Source organism: Emydura macquarii, unplaced genomic scaffold, assembly GCF_026122565.2.
Source record: "Emydura macquarii macquarii isolate MOO-44397 ecotype Brisbane River unplaced genomic scaffold, CSIRO-AGI_Emac_v2 contig_2422, whole genome shotgun sequence".
In the NCBI taxonomy this organism is placed as follows: domain Eukaryota; kingdom Metazoa; phylum Chordata; order Testudines; family Chelidae; genus Emydura; species Emydura macquarii.
Genome location: NW_027132559.1, coordinates 27,079,048 through 27,099,121, shown reverse-complemented (window position 1 = coordinate 27,099,121; position 20,074 = coordinate 27,079,048). Strand labels below are relative to the sequence as shown.

Below are 20,074 nucleotides of genomic sequence, written 5' to 3'. Positions count from 1 at the left end.
CAGTGTCACAAGCATATTGAAAACACTTCATTCCATGCTTCTTCAGTAGCACTTCCAATGCATCTTCTGCAACCTCAAAAGAAGGTCAAGCGGAAGAAAAGTGGTCATAGTTCCTTTAAGGGTTTCCCCCCTCTTTTGGTCAGTGAAGGGGGCAGGTATCACCTGAGATGACGGCTTGCCCAGTGGGGGTCAGGTAAACCATTGGCCTCTTGAACACAAGGGAGAGAGAGTATATGCTTGTCCTGCTGGACGGAGTCCTCTTATGCCTGGATCAGCAGCTGGCAACAGGTATACCTAGTGGCAGGTTTTCATTGATAAACTGGAGTTGGAATAGGGGTGGGGCTCCTAATGTCTGATATAGGAAGGAAACAACCCCCTTTTCCCAACCTCTAAACCCTCATAAAAGGGAGGGATCCCAGGATTGGGGTAACCATGTTAGAGGATGGTGAGGGGCTTATGGGCAGCCCTGACCAAATATGTGGAAATGAGTGAAGATGGAATGCTGAAATGAGTTGTATTAATTATTGCCAAATAATTCCCAGAATGAGTTAAATAAATAAAGTTGCAGCCTAATTAAACCACATCCATGCATCTTGTCTTTCTTCCTGCACGTCTGGGACAGTGGCCTATACATGTGAAATAGGAGGAGTGATAAGGTAGAATCCTGCATGAGAGAGCCTTCAGGGCAGAAAAGTGATGACCCAAAACTACCCTTTGGAATTTCTGAGAGAAAAGAATGAGGCCACTGTAAGATGACTCCCATCTACTGCAGAGAGTTTAAGAATCATGTGGTCAATGGTATCTAAGACAGTTAATCTATCAGTATAGAACATGGTATTTATCCATTGCCAGAAGATCATAGAATCATCATAGAATATTAGAGTTGGAAGGGACCTCAGGAAGTCATCTAGTCCAACCCCCTGCTCAAAGCAGGACTAACCTCAGCTATATCATCCCAGCCAGGGCTTTGTCAAGCCTCAGCTTAAAAACCTCTAAAGATGAAGATTCCACCACCTCCCTAGGTAACCCATTCCAGTGCTTCACCACCCTCCTAGTGAAAAACTTTTTCCTAATGTCCAACCTAGCCCTCCCCAACTGCAACTTGAGACCGTTGCTCCTTGTTCTGTCATCTGCCAGCACCAAGAACAGCCTAGCCCCATCCTCCCTGGAACTGCCTTTCAGGTAGTTAAAGGCTGCTATCAAATCCCCCCTCATTCTTCTCTTTTGCAGACGAAACAAGCACAGTTTCCTTAGCCTCTCCTCATAAGTCCTGTGCTCCAGCCCCCAATCATTTTTGTTGCCCTCCGCTGCACTCTCTCCAACTTGTCTACATCCTTTTTGTAGTGGGGGGCCCAAAACTGGACACAGTACTCTAAATGCAGCCTTACCAATGCCGAATAGAGGGGAATAATCACTTCCCGTGACCTGCTGGCAATGCTCCTCCTAATGCAGCCCAATATGCCATTAGCCTTCTTGACAACCAGGGCACACTGCTGACTCATATCCAGCTTTTTAATCCACGGTTACCCCCAGGTCCTTTTCTGCAGAACTGCTACCTAGCTTGTCGGTCCCCAGTCTATAGCTGTGCATGGGATTCTTCCTTCCTAAGTGGAGGACTCTGCACTTTTCTTTGTTAAACCTCATTAGATTTCTTTTGGCCCAATCCTCCAGTTTGTTCAGGTCCTTCTGTATCTTATCTACTACTCCCCCCAGCTTATTGTCCTCCGCAAACTTGCTGAGGGTGCAATCTACCCCATCTTCCAGATCATTAATGAAGATGTTGAACAAAACCGGCCCCAGGACTACCTCTGGGGCAATCCGCTTGTGACCGGTTGCCAGCTAGACATAGAGCCATTGATCACTACTCGTTGAGCCAGTTCTCTATCCATTTTATAGTCCATTCATCCAACCCATACTTCTTTAACTTGCTGATAAGAATACTGTGAGAGACAGTATCAAATGCTTTGCTAAAGGCAAGGTATATCACATCCACTACCTTCCCTACATCCACAGAGCCAGTCACCTCATCATAGAAAGCAATCAGGTTGGTCAGGCATGACTTTCCCTTGGTGAATCCGTGTTGACTGTTCCTGATCACCTTCCTCTCTTCCAAGTGCCTTAAAATGGATTCCTTGAGGACCTGCTCCATGATTTTTCCAGGGATTGAAGTGAGGCTGACCGGTCTGTAGTTCCCTGGATCCTCTTTCTTCCCTTTTTTGAAGATGGGCACTATATTTGCCTTTTTTCCAGTCCCCAGGGACCTCCCCCTGTTGCCACGAGCTTTCAAAGATAATAGCCAATGGCTCTGAAATCACCTTAGCCGACTCCCTCAGCACCCTCGGGTGCATAGCATCCAGCCCCATGGACTTGTGTATGTCCAATCCTTCTAAATAGTCTTGGACCTATTCCTTCAGCACTGCGGGATGTTCGCCTCCTTTCCATTCTGTGCCACCCAGTGAAGCAGTCTGGGAGCTGATCTTGTCTGTGAAGACAGAGGCAAAAAAGGCATTGAGTACCTCAGCTTTCTCCACATCCTCTGTCACTAGGTTGTCTCCCTCATTCTCTAAGGGGCCCACACTTTCCCTAATCTTCCTCTTGTTGGCAACATACCCTTCTTGTTCCCCTTCACGTCCCTTGCTAGCTGCAACTCCAATTGTTCTTTGGCCTTCCTGATTTCATTCCTGCATGTTCGAGCAGTATTTTTATAATCCTCACTAGTCATCTGACCAAGCTTCCACTTCTTGTAAGCTTCTTTTTTGTGTTTAAGTTCGCCAAAGACTTCTTTGTTAAGCCAAGCTGGACGCCTACCATATTTGCTATTCTTACAACCATGTGTGAAGCCTGACTAATATGGCTCAAGGAATTCTCAATCATTAGGCTCTCTGAGCGTTGTGTAGCTTCCACTTTCTCTATTATCTTAACCAAAAATGGAAGATTAGATACTGGTCTATAGTTGGCCAGATGGTTAGCATCAAGTGCTAATTTTTTAGGCAAAGGCAATACAAATATTTCCTTAATTTTTTTTGACATTCTGCTCTCATTAAAGGAGGTATTGACTGTCTCCACAAGTAAGGGTCCCAGTACTTCCTGTAGTACCCTTAATCAGGCAGAAGGAACATTAGCATTCTTAAATCAAATGGACACTGTCCCAGATCTAGTTTTGGAATGAGAGATCCTGTCTCCCCATACACTTTTTAGTTTAGTTGTAAGCAACATAGCCACACCACCTCCTCATCAATCTATCAGTCCTTCTGCAGGGCAGGATCCACTAACTACTCAGAATCAACTTCACCAGAAACAGCCTGACGTTTTTATCCAGTGAGCCTGTGGTGATGCATGGAATGTTGGAAACCTCATCTATAATTAAATCATGGATGTTTGCTAACTTTTATTAATTAATCTTGCGTTAATCGACACTTATTAATGGAGAGGAAGGATGTTCCATTGATGTGGACACTAATTTACAGGATTTGGGAGATTTATGTTCAAGTCCTTCCTCTGCCACAGAATTCCTTTGTGACTTTTGGCAACTCAGTTAGTCTCTTTATGCTTCAGTTCCCGATCTAAATACTAGTGGCTGCTTGAATTATACATTAACCTCCAATTTGTGTGTTTAGCCCACATAGCTCTGCCAGACTTTTGATGAGATACCATTACTGTTAGCTCTGCCTGGAGAGCTGTGACAGATAAAACTGATTTATTACATCTCTGGTTAACTGATGCGCCACATTCAGACAGGAAACACTATGCAATACCATGGTCACTTGTATTCAAGGAGAAATCCCACTCCTGCAGACTGGAGTGACACTATGGCTGATCTTTTTTCACCCCTTTGCTACTGTAGCTCACACACTCCTGGATGAGCACACTTTCTGGCCCTTTACCATGTACGGATGATCAGCACTGTCAGGCGGCTGAAAACTACATTTTTATAGAGTGAAAGCATCAGTGGGAGAGAGTAATGCACCAAGTAAACTCAGGAGTCCTTCACTGCACCTGCTTGCCTCTTTCTCCACTTGATTGTATGTCCTGGACCAGGTCCAACAGAATATTCTCGAGTTTGTCCAGAGTTGCTGCAACTATGCGTTTGCTTGGCCTGGTTTCCTCTCCTTACTGTGACCATGGGGCAGCATTGCAGACAATAACTCCCATGGTGGAGGAGTTCACATCCCAACATTTGGAGGGTGGTTTACAATGCCTTGCCTCCCTTGATGCAGAGACTATTCTCTGGTTACAGAACCTGAACATTGAGCTCTGATGTATGCATACAGGAGGAGGAGTTTCCCATCTGTACAATGGAGATAGTAGCACTTCCCTACTTTACAGGGGTGTTCTGAGGATAAATATGCTATAAATGTTGAGGGTCTCAGATGCAAAAAGGATGGAAACCTAACATAGGTAGCATGAAGTAAAAATCTATATCTCTCTCCGTACCCTCTCTTCCAAGAGATATGTAAAATCAGTGGCACCAACACTCCATGCTTTCTCCTCGAGACATCTCATACATTGGCTTTCCATACCTACTACTACAGGAATCAAGGACCCCAAGCACCTCCCCTTCCCACCAGCCCTTTGTATCTCTAGTACATGGCATTGTTCTATTTTCCCAGCTTTCCTAAGGTTATCAGAGAAAAGACACAACTGCCAGTGATGGAAGCTATAAACATTGCTTTAAAACAAACAAAAACCCTACAGTTGTATTAACCACAGTGGCATTAATTTTTTTCTAAAACTATTGACTTGGTCAAATCAAAAACAGCATTCACTGAATGCTTACAATCTTCCACCATGACTGCCTCCATGTGAAATTTCATTTTTTTACAACTAGCTGTTTCAGTTCTAGAGCTGTTCAGATAAAGGTTGCAAGGATTTTTGGAAATAATTTTTCTCTCTCCACTGTTTCTGTGCTCCAAAGTCACTGAGCTGTTCTTTGGTCTCAGATTTGAAGAAATTCATCTTTCAGTATAGACCACATTTCAGCTCAAATGAGGAAGATTTCAGAAAGCTTTAAGTGGATGAAAACACAAGTTTAGATTGAAAATGCACATACAGACTTAATTCTAGCAGTTGATGCCACAATTAGTATCATTCACGTAATTAAAGTTTTAACATTATTTTAATATTTTGAAGGGAGTCATTGGCACAATAAATATATGTCCAAATTTCCTTTTTTCTCTCCATTTTTTTCCAAGCTTACCTGTCAAGTATGTTGTAATTAATGAAGTCTTGCATCTTGACTCGTTCTAATTTTGCATTACTATCTACAGAGCTTTTTGACAAGAGACACCAATGCATCTTTTGTAGTGAAGCTTGAAAATTTTATCATAGAGCAGATTTTTTTTAGAATTACTAGAGCACTAGACATATTGCCAGGAACATTTGTTCTCGTCGTAAAGGACCAAATTCCAAAACTGTGTACAGAGGGATATTCAAAGGGATGGTGTAACGGGGTTGTGGCCACCCCTCCCCATCAGTCTTGGTGGGAGGCCACGCCCCTCACTGCCTTGTACCTATAAAGACTATCCTCAATGGGGAGTTAGCATTTGGAGCTCCGGCCCTCTGGGCAAGGCAGAGCAGTGAGCAGTCCCTGGGGCTCAGGCCCTCTGGGCAGAGCAGAGCACCAAATAGTCTAGGGGCTCAGCCCTCAGGAAAGGCAGAGCACCAGACAATCTAGGACAGTGTCTCTCAACCTTTCCACACTACTGTATCCCTTTCAGGAATTTGGTTTGTCTTGCTTACCCCAAGTTTCACCTCACTTAAAAATTACTTGCTTACAAAAATCAGACATAAAAATTCAAGTGTCACAGCACACTGTTACTGAAAAATTGCTTGCTTTCTCTTTTTTACAATATAATTATAAAATAAATCAATTGGAATATAAATATAATTTATAGAGCAGTATAAACCAGTCATTGTCGGTATGAAATTTTAGTTTGTATTGACTTTGCTAGTGGTTTTTATATAGCCTGTTGTAAAACTAGGCAAATATCTAGATGAGTTGATGTACTCTTTGGAACACCACTCCGTACCCCCAAGGGTATGTGTACCCTTGGTTGAGAACAATTGGTCTAGGAGGCTAATGCCCTCAGGCAGGGTGGGGAACAAAACCTAGGAGACTCAGGCAGGGTGGAGCTGTAAGCAGTCTTTCACCTGATGTCCTGGCTCAGGCAGATGGCAGACAAATGCAGGCCTCTTGGCCTAAAGAGGGCAATCTGTCACCTCTGAATGGGGTTTGCACCCGCGGGTAGGGGACTCATGCCCACCCTACTCCATCAGATCCGAGCCCAGGGCCTTAACAGTGACAGAGGGTTCCACCACTGGGCCAGCAGGGATCCCACCAAAACAACCTGACCAACTTTCTAGCCATACAATAGGACTAGTGTCTGGTGTCCCTGGGCTACTTCCTAAGATTCCTTTACTGTGTACCTTTTCCTCATGGGTATCCACTGTCCCCCTGGGATATATTGCTAGTGGCAATCCCAGCAGCTCTTCCACATCTGTGTTGACCACTAACTCTGGCAGTCCTGGTAAGCCCTCGGTGCTGCAGAGGTGGTCTTCTTCAGGCTCCCACTCCAGCAGCGGATGGAAGGTGTCTATCTCCTCCACCAGCTCTTTCCCAATTGAGCTGTAGGGCCCGCCTTTTATACTTCCTGTCCCACCCCTCTGCTTCTGGTGAGGCAGACAAAGTTATCCTGGCTCTGCCCACCAAGTGTTGGGTGGCTGCCCCTCTCTGTCAGTCTTAGCGGGAGGCCATGACCCCTCGCTACAGAAGGTGTATTAACATTCCTAGTCTTTGTCAACAAATACATTTATTTCATCTCAATTAAATCCAAGAGATTGTCATGTGGTTTCAAATTGGGAGAAATAATCATGTCATCTGTATACATTGTTGAAAGTAATTTTTGCTATGCTCACGTATTATTCATCTAATGTTCTCAAAATCATGTTTTTTTTCATTTTATCATGTAGTGTTCATAGATTATAAAACCAGAAAGGACAGTTGCGATCATCTAGCCTGGCCTGCGTAATGCAGACCATATGGCTTCCCTGAATTAATTCCTGTTTGAGTTGTTTATAGGAGCAGTCTTATACCTTAATATTTGATACTGCAAAATGGAATATACCAGCTATGATAGTAGCTGGCTCCAGAAAAGTAACATACTCTGTGATTTAATGTTTCATTTAAAAAAAAAAAAAAAAGATTCTTTTTAAAAATGTCATTGATGAAGTTGTGTTTTTTTCTTAAAATTCAAATAATTTAGGTATAGTACTGCTACTGCCTTTTGTAACTCCCTTGCAGGAATCAGGAGGTCCAGTGAGTTCTCCTTTATGTCTGTTGCATCATCATATATTGCTAATTGTTAAGAGAATGCAAACAAATCAAGAAAAAGGAGAAGAGAGACAGCCTCTGACAAAGTTCTTGGCAAAGTGACTGTCTGTCTGTCTTTATTTGGCAGCAGCTTCCCTTCATTCACCACAAAAGAGTCAGCAGACAAAGCGTGCAATGTTTGAGCCAAACCATACTAGGGAGAGAGAGAGGAAATGCTTGAGATTTTTACTGAATTTGTATTTCACAGTGAGCCATGAAAAGCTGCTGCCAAAACTTGGGCTGGAAAAAGTCAAAACAAATTAAAGAAAAAATCTAAGCTGATAGGAGGGAGGCATTATGGGCTTGTGGATGAGCCATTCATCTATGAGTCAATAGGCTTGTGTTCCTGTTTCTGACACGCCTGGCTTTCTATACCTCATTTTCCTTTTCTATAAAATGTGAATGATACCTTTAACCCCTTGTATTGTACTTTGAGATCTGCAGATGAGGAGTGCAATACAAGAGCAAAGTATTGTTTTTGATGATAATTGCCTAATTTCATCTGCTGTTGTAGGTGGGTCCATATTGTTTGTGCCCTCTATGTTCCGGGAGTGGCATTTGGAGATATTGACAAGCTGCGACCAGTAACGCTTACAGAAATGAACTATTCTAAGTATGGTGCCAAGGTAAGGCTAGCCAGAGACATGTTTACTGAGGTATAGATTTACTTTCTTTACATATAATATGGCATAGTATATCTGAATAGCTGTTTGTAATTCTGTTTCTGCAACAAATGCAATGAGATTCAGAGCTGGAATGCAACCTCTTTTTTCTTTTTCTTTTTCTTTTCTCTTGTTTCTCATTCTCTTCCTCCTCTCTCCTTGTTCTTTCTGAAGATGCTAATTACCTCCTTGTAATATGTGTTAATGGCAGTCTGCCAAAGTATGAGTGTAGAGAGAAAAGGAATGTGTGGGAATCAGAGTGGAGACATGAAAAGTGAGGAGTAAGAAGAAAGGAGACAGATGTACATTCAGTAAGAATTATTTTAGGTTCTCTGGAATCCTAAACTAACAATGGATATCGCTGCAAAAGGATTTCTGCAAAGCATATTTAAAACAATAAATGACAGAACTTCAAAGCTTGCATCTTGAACTGAAAAATATCCTTTCCCTCCTTAAAATGGACTTTTATGTGACGTGGAATTATTCCTAGTCCAGTTTATAAGAGGACATTTGGGCACAGCACTCAAATTACCATCACAATTGACACAAAATGGCACTCAGTAGAGACCAGAGGATTTCTGGTAGATGGCTCATCGCTTTTCTTATATCTGAATGTCATTTCTCTGGCCATGTGGGTAAGATTTTGCTGTTGCTCTGTTGTACCCATTTTGTGCATGGAAAATTTGAGTTTCCAGGACTATCAGTGTGGGACTTTTCATGAGTACTAAATTAAACAAACAAACAAACAAACAAACAAAAATTACTTTAATGCCAAGATGACTGAAGAGCAGCTTGTGTGTATTGGAAGTGGCTCTCCAGCATGCCTAGTATGAGTCTTGCAAAACATTCAGCACTGTTGTAGAAGTGTTCATGGGCAACCTCTGTACAGCAGCTATTCTGTATAACACTTAAGTTTATTGTTGACGCAATTGATTAATAGGAGCAGAAGTAGGAATCTGGGCACACCATAAGCTTTAAAAGGGATTATAGGATAAGTATTACTCTTCATAGGTGAGCAGAGTCAATGGCCCAAGGCAGTGCATTATGTTGGCAAGGTAAAACACCAACCCTACCACATGTTAATGCAAATATGGGTAATTTATATTATATTCTACCTACCTGAATTTTCTCTGGAGCTTCCAATTTTATACAGTATTCTTCACTTCATGACTAAATTGTTGTATAGTATTGTTGTGTGTTGCTCCATTATCACAGCTTCTCCTCAACATGGAATTATATTGCATTTTTGGGTGAAGTGATTCTGACTTTATTTGTACAGTTTATAAAGTTGCTAATGCAGTTGGATCCTTCCCAAATAAGGATTACTGCACCTATTTTATTACTATTATGACTGTTGCTCACATGGCAAACTGTTAGACAGATGATTATTTTTTTAAGTCTATTATATATAATTTCTTCTTAATTTTAACAAGGTATGTTTAATCACATAAAACAAAGTAATGTGCAGAGTCTAAGTTGAAACCTACCAATGCAAGAAAACAGGCAGAGCCAGCATTATTATTTTAAGTCTTTATGTACTTTACCTGTTAAAAGGGAACATAGGATTAAAAAAATATTATGGACAATCCCAGTTTAGTCATCTAGCCTTAATTGCATTGTTATGCCTTATAAGATTACATTTTACTAATGGATGGATTTAAACAGACTGTGTGTGTCTGTACAGAAGACATCTAAATTATCTTTGGTTTAAGCCAAAAATATTTATAAATGGAATGTGGAATCTTTATTGTAGTGTTTACTCTGTAGTTAATTTTACCATTGTTCTGTTATAGGAATGTAGTTTCTGTGAAGATCCTCGTTTTGCCAGAACGGGTGTTTGCATTAGTTGTGATGCTGGCATGTGTAGAGCTTATTTCCATGTGACCTGTGCTCAGAAGGAAGGTCTGTTGTCAGAAGCAGCAGCTGAAGAGGTAGGTGTGTAATGCAACTTCTTTAGAGAAATGTAAAATGGAAATGTCTTAACAAAAGTGTGTGGGCAACTCTCAAACTGTGTGTTTCTGGCTAATATTCCTGATGAGAGTTTTTGGTAAGATGCTGCTGTGAGGTCATAAGTATATTTTTGGAAGTGGGGAAGGTAGCATTAGACTTGATTGGGCCAAATTTTTCCTATGCCAAAACATGCTCTTCACAAGAAACTGTTTCAAGCTGGCCTAGCCCTAATTTAAATTAGAACAGCCTGAGGCCTGCTCTGATTTATGATAGCTAGTTATTGTCCTTAAGGAATCATACACCAGCTGAGGATTGTGATAGTGCTCCTCTTATTGCACTCCCCATCTTACCACTTCTTTCTCCTGATATGTCCTGAAACAAGAGGTGGGAGACATTGGTGCAGGAGTTTGCTTTGTCAGCTTCATTCCAGTTTAGAATCCCCCTCTGCTTTGCTTAATTTCCAGCTGTAGCCAGATTACATCCTCTTTGTGCTGTTCAAATGATGCAAATGGCACAGAACTAGGCCCTGTTTCTCCTCAAATGTTTTATATGCAGCTTTTTCAATATTAACATTAAATTATAATATAAGTAAGTAAATTTTATTGTGTTAACATGATACTACTTGATTTTCATTCTTGATATTCATTCATGATACTACTTGATTTTCATTCTTGATATTCATTCATGATACTACTTGATTTTCATTCTTGATTTTCATTCTTGATTTTCATTTGCAGGCTTTATTGTCATTCATTATCTAATCTACACTGGAATTTCTCTCTCTCTTTTATTTCTGAAGGAACTGGCCTCTCAGACCATTAGTAATTCTGTCAGAATGGTTCACAAAAAATAAATTTCACCTACAAGATGACATGCTGGAAAGATAAATGTGGTGCCTTAAGCTAAAGTTGGGTTTAATGTTGATGTTGATTCTTTAAGAAGCTCATGATGTGAATTCTCGTCATTGTATGTGTTGCCATATTTTGCACCTAAAAACACTGCATATCTTTAAACAGCTGCAAACAAAGTATTTTGTAATCAAGGCCTTGGGAATCACATAATTAAGAGTTATTAATTTAAATTTGTGTAGAGGTAAACTCTGTGTCACGTACATTCCCCTACCTTGAAATCTAAATATGCAGAATATATTTTTAAATCAGATTTGCAAAATTTTACTAGCCTTTGGTGGGTAGATGGTGGGCTTTTTTTTTTTTTTTTTTTTGGACAGGCAAATAAAATATTTAATTTGTTCATTATCCATCATGAGAGAGTGACTGGATTTTTGTGCCTGGTTAATACATTTTACTGACAATTATTCATCTTAAAAATGTGCTGGTAATTAAAAAGAGAAAGTAAATTGAGAGGTGTTAACCATCTTTGTCTCAGGCAGTCTTATTCAGCTTGAAGATTCTATACATGAGGTAAACTAGTTGATAAAGTAGCTCAGCCATAAGAGTCTGAACATTTGAGTAAGGGAAGAATAAAAAACAGAATAAAATCATCAAGTATTTGAGAGATCATACAGAAAACTGCTGGGACTTAGGTCATACAAAAGCCACTTTGAAGAAGTCAAAAGGAAAACCAGGCTATTTGAAGGATATATTTGGGAAATAAGACATAAAAATGAGCACTTTCACTTAATGCAGAATAAAGTGTGTTGTGGTTTTTTCCCATAATATCCATTTCTTTGGAAACTTCGATCTGTTGGAGGAATATTGAGCAGAATGTGATTGCTGTCCAGAGAAACAATATGGAGAGACCAATACATATGTTTGTATGTGAACAGGCATGGAGAAAAAAAACCTTGGATACATAAAAATAATTTCCATCACTTCAGTCTAGGAATCCTCATGATTAGTGCAGTCATACAATGCCCTAAATGCTTTCTTTGTGTGCATATTATTGTAATTGTTTACAACATTTGTGATAGGAAGTTGTCCCTTTTTCTCCCGGTTAACTTGCAGAAATGTAAATTCATTCAAAAGAACTTTGAAGTTCATTAGTGACTGTTAAAGAGTACATGGAGAATGCATTGTTTTATTGTGTAGCACTAGGTAGCCGTATTAGGAAATGATGAGACGGTTGCAATGTTGGTTTGTCCTGTGCTGTATTTGCTGGGACCTGCTTCAGGGCTCGTTAACTGTGATTATAAAAAATAAAGCAAATAAACAAAAATAATTCATGAACTAATTAATATACTGGGTAGTGCTGATCCTCCATAACAGTTTAAAACATGTTTACTGAAACCTTCAATTGAGGCCTTTAACTAAAACAAATCTTTCACTTCTAAGTTTAGACTTTTCAAGTTGGCTTCAACTTGTTCTCTGAAGCTGAACCCTCATTATTTTCACCCATAATTTTGAAAATGTAGTCACTTCTGTGTGCAAATAATAGAATTTAGACTTTGAGCTACATGAGCTGTGGGAACAATTAAATATACTTTTTAATTCTGTGTGCAATTTCAGGTGGAAATAATTGCTAGTATAGTATAGAGGCCTCTTTTGATATGAGAATAAACTGAAATCTTGTAACAAGTTATGTTTTCATAAACCATATCATAGCTAGCCTAAAAAAGGAAACCTCTGAGCTTAAAAAAACAAGAGCAAAATCCCCGTGTGGTCTCTTTTAAACAAGTTTAAATCTGGCTTCTGTTGATTTAGTTTAAGTAAATTCCTTACTGAATTACGCTAAATCAATATACACCATCTAAAAATCTGTTTAAGGGTGTACACCTGTGGGCTTGCATAGGCTTAACTAAATTGGTTTTAAACGCATCTTTAGTTAAACTGATGCAAGTTTGTGGGCAGACAAGCCCTAAATGTGTTTGTTGCTCTACAAGACCCATCTATATGAATCATAGAAATGTAGAGCTGGAAGAGACCTTGAGAAGTCATCAAATCCAGCCTCCTGCACTGTGGCAGGATCAAGTAAACCTAGACCATCCCTGACAAGTGTTTGTTCAACTTGTTTTTAAAAGCGTTCAATGATGGGGATTCCACAACCTCCACTGGAAGTCTTAATTACCCTTATAGCTACAAAGCTTTTCCTAAAATCTAAATCTCACTTGCTGCAGATTAAGCCCATTGCTTCTTGTCCTACCTTCTGTGGACATGGAGAAACAATTGATTACCGTCTTCTTCATAACAACCCTTAAGGTATTGGAAGACTATTACCATGCTGCCCCTCAGTCTTCTTTTCTCAAGATTAACCATGCCCAGTTTTTCAACCTTTCCTCATAGGTCAGGTTTTCTAAACCTTTTATAATTTTTGTTGGTCTCCTCTGGACTCATTCCAATTTGTCCATATCCTTCCTAAATTGTGATGCCCAGAATTGGACATGGTACTCCAGCGGGAACCTCACCAGCACTGAATAGAGCAGGACAATTACCTGTTGTGTCTTTTATACAACAGTCCTGTTAATACATTCCAGAATCATATTAGATATTTTTTGTAGGTGCATCACATTGATGACTCATATTCAGTTGGTGGTCCACTATAACTTCAAAATCCTTTTCAGCAGTTCTACCACCTGGGCAGTTAATCCCTATTTTGTAGTTGTGCATTTGATTTTCCCTTCCTAAGTGAAGTACTTTGCATTTGTGTTTATTGAATTTCATCATGTTGAATTCAGACCAATTCTCCAATTTGTCAAGGTCATTTGAATTTTAAACCTGTCTTTCTAAGTGCTTGGAACCCCTCCCAGGTTGTCATCATCTGCAAATTTTATAAGCATACTCTCTACTCCATTATGCAAGTCATTAATGAAAATATTGAAGAGTACCGGACCCAAGACTGACCCTTGCTGGATGCCAATAGATACACCCTCCCAACTTGACAGCAAACCATTGATAACTACCCTTTGAGTACAGTCTTTCAACCGATTGTGCACCCACCTTATAATAAATTCATTTAGACCACATTTAGACCCTAGTTTGCTTGTGAGAATGTCATGTGGAACTAAAATCAAGGTATAACATGTCCATTGCTTCTTTCCATTGACTAGGTCAGTAATTCTGTCAAAGAAGAAATTTAAGTTGGTTTGACATGACTTGTTCTTGATAAATCCATGCTGACGATTCCTTATAACCCTATTAGCCTCCATGTGCTTACAAAATTGATTATCTAATAATTTACTCCAATATCTTTCCAGATATTGAAGTCAGGCTGATTGGTCTGTAGTTCCCTGGGTCCTCCTTGTTCCCCTTTGTAAAAATAGATACTATATTTTCCCTTCTCCTGTTTTTTGGAACTTCTCTTGTCCTCCAGGATTTCTCAAAAATAATTGCTAATGGCTCTGAGATTGCTTCAGCTAGTACCTTAAGTACCCTAGAATGAATTTCATCAGGCCCCGATGACTTGAATACATCTAACTTTATCTAAATATTCTTTAAATAGTTTTTTCCCTATTTTGGCTTGCATTCCTTCCCCCCCGTTGCCATGTTAATTGCGTTATATATGAGAAGTATTCTAGAATGCTGGCTTTATGTTCCTCCATATCTTTTTTTCTAACTAGATTTCCTCCCCCTGTTTCCCATTCCTTTTTCTTGCTGAAACAGGACATAGCAGATCCTTTCTTTGCTTACTGTAAACAGCATGCGGACAGGTTAGACAGAAAATGGAAACGGAAGAACTACTTGGCTTTACAGTCTTATTGTAAAATGTCCTTGCAGGAAAGAGAGAAACAGCTCTCGCCAGAAGCGCAGGTACTGTACCCATGCCAAAACTGCATGTGTGTTAATCATCAATGTTAAATGAGAGAGGGGGGAAGAGGAAGGTGGACTTATGGGGGTTGAAAATGAAATTTGGAATACATTAATGGCATATGGTCAATTAATATGGCAGTGAGTTATCTTTAGAGTGGATTCCCTAAGAGTGAATGACCCTATAAATAATCCATGAAAAGGTGCACACGCAAGCATCTGAATGGAAATAATTTGATTAGTTTATATAATACTGTATCATACCAAGGCAAATTACAATTTTCTTTTTATTCCATAGTTATATTTATTTTACTTCTAATCTTTATTTCAAGATTGTAAAAAAAATAAAAATCAGTCAAAGCAGCCACGATTTTAGACATTTTGCTACATGTACATTAGAAGAAAGTTCCGCTTTCTCCCTTAGTTATTACAAGGAGCTAGTAGCAAAGCCTATGGTTAAGGTTGCCATAACACTTTTTAACATAAGACCCCTATTTTGAGTTACTTGCATGTTTGTCAAACTCCAGTTCTTTGGGCTGAAATTTTCCATGCTGTGTGTCTGCCTTAGGGAAAAATGTGTTTTCTCCATGCTAAATTATTTCATTGAGAAGCTCTAGTGCCTCTGTGGTTTGAAGAAGGTACTTGAAATTTAGCAAGTGGGTTGCCATGATGCCAGAATAGGCCTTTTGCCAATCCCATGAAAATCCACCCAAATTTGGAAATCTATAATCCTCTGAAAAATTTCAGTTTGCACACGCTCAGTGGATGTTTAGCTTTTCAACAAAAACGCTCCAAAGGTTCCAGTTACTGGCCATGTCCCAGACTAGGGCTGCTGGGCTGAGTAGGATTTAACATTAGAATGGCCATACTGGGTCAGACCAGTGGTATGCTTACTACTGTAACAATATAGAAGATGATTAGATGTTTATAATGTTAGGGACCAAAGTACTTCTTACATGAATGTGTCATTTTGAACCTCTTAGCTGATAAAGTTTGCCCACTTGCCACACAATAGAACATAAGAATGGCCACATTGGGTCAGACCAATGGTCCATCTAGCCCAGTATCCTGTCTTCTGACAGTGGTCAATGCCAGGTGCTTCAGGGGGAATGAACAGAACAGGTAATCATCAAATGATACATCCCATCGGCCACTCTCAGCCTCTGGCAAACAGCAATCCCTGCCTATCCTGGCTAACAGCCATTGATGGACCTATCTTTCATGAACTTAACTTGTTCTTTTTTTTATAGTTATAGTCTTGGGCTTCACAACATCCCCTTACAAGGAGTTCCACAGATTGAGTGTGTGTTGTGTGAAGAAATACTCCATTTTGTTGTTTTAAACCTATTTAAGCCTGTTTAAGCCTATTAATTTAATTTGGTGACCCTTAGTTTTTGTGTTATGAGAAGGAGTAAATAACATTTCTTTATTTACTTTCTCCACACCAGTCATGATTTTATAGACTTCTATCATATCCCTCCAAGTTGTCTCTTTTCCGAGCTGAGAAGTCCCAGTTTTATTGATCTCTCCTCGTATGGGAACTTTTACCCCAAATAATTATTACTACCCCTAATAATTTTTGTTGCCTTTTTCTGTACCTTTTCCAATTCCAATATATCTTTTTTGAGATGAGGCGACCAAATCTGTATGCAGTATTCATGATGTGGGTGTACCATGGATTTATAAAGAGGCAATACAATATTTTCCGTCTTATTATCTATCTTTTTCCTAACGATTTCCAACATTCTGTTAGCTTTTATGACTACTGCTGCACATTGATTGGATGTTTTCAGCTAACTATCCACAATAACTCCACCAAGATCTCTTTCTTGAGTGGAAACAGCTAATTTAGACTCCATCATTTTATATTTATAGTTGAGATTATGTTTTCCAATGTGCATTACTTTGCATTTATCAATATTGAATTTCATCTGCCACTTTGTTACCCAGTCACCCAGTTTTGTGAGATCCCTATGTAACTCTTTGTGGTCTTTTTTGGACTTTACTATCTTGAGTAGTTTTGTATGCAGTTTCTTCTCCCAACTGTCAGCGGCTGCTGTGACACCAGAGACAAGAATTGAGAGGAGGGAGACTGACTCTGTGCTTTAAGGTTGGGGGAGCAGAGATTGGCTGTAGGGAGAAGAGTGGTTGAGATAAACTGCAGTGGGATAAGGATGATGGAGGCAGAGGCAAGCTGCAGATCTACATAATACAGGCAGGCATGGTGGACAGGGGAAAAAAAGGGTCTGTAACGAATGCCTAAATTGTAAAGGTCTTTGCTGTGAAACTCATAGACTTTAAAGCCAGAATGAACCATCATGATCATCTAGTCTGACCTCCTGCATATTGCCAAATACCTACTACTATATTAGACCCATAACCTCTGGGTGAGTTACTGAAGTCCTCAAATAATGATTTGAAGTCTTTAAGTTACAGAGAATCCACTATTTACACTAATTTAAACCTGCAAGTGACCCATGCCGCATGCTGCAGAGGAAGGCAAAAAAAACCCAGGGTCTTTGCCAATCTGACCAGGGGAAAATTCCTTCCTGACACCAAATATGGTCGTCAGTTGGACCTTGAGCATTTCATCAAGATCCAGCAGTCTTTTCACCGGGAAAGAATTCTCTTTACTAACTCAGAGCTCTCTCCATCTAGTGTCCTATCCCCAGCCATTGGGGATATCTGCTGCTAGCAGTCACAGATTCACTATCTACCATAGTAGGCCTGGGCCAAGATTTTAAAAAATGGGTGCCTAAAATTAGACTCCTCAATCTTTATTTATGCACCTAAATTAATGGCCTGATTTTCAAAAGAGATGAGAACTCACCATATTCAAAAGAAGATGAGCGTGTGATACACATGATGCCTTTTAGTAAAAGAGAGTGTATAGATTATGCTCATCGTTGTTCCCTAAAAGAAATTATAAACGTTCCTGCCATCATTCTGTATTTTCAGTCTCTCTAGATCATGAGTGTTCAACTTGTGTTAATATGTGTTCTGTTATCAGGGCTGAATTATCCTTTCATTTAGGGGCCATGGCCAGGAGTAAAAAATGTACTGGTAAGAGGTAAATTCTGTACTGTCTTCTGACTACCGAATGCGCCTCTTTAACTAGTGAAGCTAAATATCACATTTAAAGACAATGACTAATTACAAATATATATGTATTGGTGAAAACTTCCCCTCCATTTCTAGTCACCAGTCCACCTTCTTGTGAGTTTTTTCCTCTTTTTCCATATCAACTTGCCCAACTTTGGGCATCCTCAGCCTCCTCTTTCCTCCCCTTTCTTTGGGAGAATCTTCCCTGCTGTCTTTTCCTCCTCCTGCCCTTTTCTCTGCAGCCCTCCTTTGGGAGATTCTCCTTCTGGGCAATGTTCTCTGGAGGGGGAAGTAAGCAGCCCTTTCTTTACCTTGCAGGAGTTGGCAGTAGGTGGGTAGGAGAGGCTAGAAAAAAGCCTCCTCTCTAAACTGTGTCTTCATTGCTAAAAAGGGGTGCTTGTATGGGGTGTGTGTGTTTCACAGTGAAATAACTATTGTGCATTAGATATCTTACTGTGAAATTCTAGTAGCGACAAATCACTTGTAGTTTTTACTGTAAGGTAGCTGTACGACTATTAGTAATGATATTATTCATATAAAACACTATTAGTAGTAATAATAATACCCAGCTCTTATGTAGTATTTTCATCAGCAGATTTCAAAGTCCTTTACAAAGGAGGTCAGCATCGTTAGCCCTATTTTACAGATGAGGAAACTGCAGCATAAAAAGGTGAATTGATTTGCCCAAAGTCACCCAGCAGGCCAGTGGTAGAGCCAGGAAAAGAACCCAGGTCTCTGGAGTTCAAGTTCAGTACTCTGTCCACTGAGTCACACCACTTTCTCTGCCCCATGGTTGACCCCATGCCACATTTTCCCTTGTAGTGAAAACTACGATGCCTTGTCTTCACTAGGATTTACATCAGGGTAGCAAACGTATGTTAGTTATTCCAGAGTAAAAACACATCTTCTTTAACAGTGAAGAAAAAACCTATGGCAGATATTGTGAGGCCTGGATTGCAGCAGTGGGGATAGAGGCACGAGTGAGAGAGCAGTGGCTTAGCTGGGAAGGAGCCTACTCAGTCTGATGTCTGGGGCATTATGGTGCTGCCTCCTGTATGAAAGGTAGCAGCCGAAGAGTGAAAAGAAAAAGGAGAGGGCTCAGGTGTCTGTGCCAAATCAAGCATGACTTCCTTACCCAGTCTGTCTACTCCAGTTTACTTCTGGTTCCTTTGAGCTGCAGCAGCTGGGCTGTGGGCTGGAGAAGAGAGTCCTTGGGGCTGGATTCAGCCTACAGATCAGATCTTGACACCCTGCTCCAGATCATGCTGGTCATAAACTAGTAAGTTGAACTGCTGAGCTAACTGATAGTTCTTAAGTGTAGCATGTATATGCATGTTTTTTACAAAGGTACCTCATACCATGTTGGGGGAGTTGGATAGTTGGATTAATGCTTAGTAGTCTAACTTCCTCTTCATGCAGGCGAGTATAAAAGCCTGTTGGTACTCAGCTGGATTAATTCCTGTCATGGTTTTTATGCTAGTGTTATTGTCTACCAGAATTGCCACAATTTCTTTCTTCAGGCGGTATTTTTTGATTACATGTAACAACTTGATCTTCTGGCGTTGGTCTCCCAGATGTCCACAAATATACAGATGCTGTCAGCAATATATACAGTGTGCCTCTATTGCTTTTAGCAAAACAGTGAGAGTCCTGTGGCACCTTAAAGACTAACAGATTTATTTGGGCATAAGCTTTCGTGGGCAGTAACCCACTTTGTCGGATGTGGTTCATTAGGTGGGTTTCTGCCCACAAAAGCTTATGCCCAAATAAATTTGTTAGTCTTTAAGGCACCACAGGACTCTCGCTGTTTTGCTAAAAACAGACCAACATGGCTACCCCTCTGGAACTCATCTATTGCTTTTGTTTGTGAATTTCCTTTCTGTCACATTAATGTCAGCTGGTGTAATCACCTTCAAAGAGATATTTGTGGGCAGTACTATAACTAGGAAAGGAGTTCCTAAAAAAAGAGTATCATAGACTTGGCATAGGTGTCAGCCAGCAGGTTTAGATGGGCATTTATGTTGGCAGTATATTCACATCTAAATCTGTTTTCTAATACCTAAGACAAGGGTTTTACTCACTTGGTGATAATAGACAGTTCCATCTAGTTATGTTTATTAGACATGCCAGCAGATTGCCAGAAGACCACTTATTTTAATTGTCTTGTTGAAGGTGGTATCCCCAGAATTTTTTTTTTTTTTTTAATATTATTCCATTTGTCTTCACAAACCTAAGGTTAAGACAATATGCTGCCATTTAACTATACATGTTGAAGTAAAATCAAATTATAT

At 39.9% G+C, this 20,074-nt stretch overlaps 1 protein-coding gene across 2 annotated transcripts in view; it reads left to right on the top strand.

Moving 5' to 3' along the window:
- PHF14 (PHD finger protein 14) overlaps window positions 1–20,074 on the top strand; it is a 252,195-nt gene that overhangs the window by 57,432 nt on the left and 174,689 nt on the right. The window contains exons 6-9 of one of the 2 annotated variants that reach the window (XM_067562129.1): window positions 7,884–7,995; window positions 9,825–9,962; window positions 14,538–14,684; window positions 18,379–18,453. In XM_067562129.1, the coding sequence (XP_067418230.1) occupies window positions 7,884–7,995; window positions 9,825–9,962; window positions 14,538–14,684; window positions 18,379–18,453 (472 nt within the window). The remainder of the gene's footprint in view (window positions 1–7,883; window positions 7,996–9,824; window positions 9,963–14,537; window positions 14,685–18,378; window positions 18,454–20,074) is intronic. The other variant, XM_067562128.1, reaches the window with a different exon arrangement.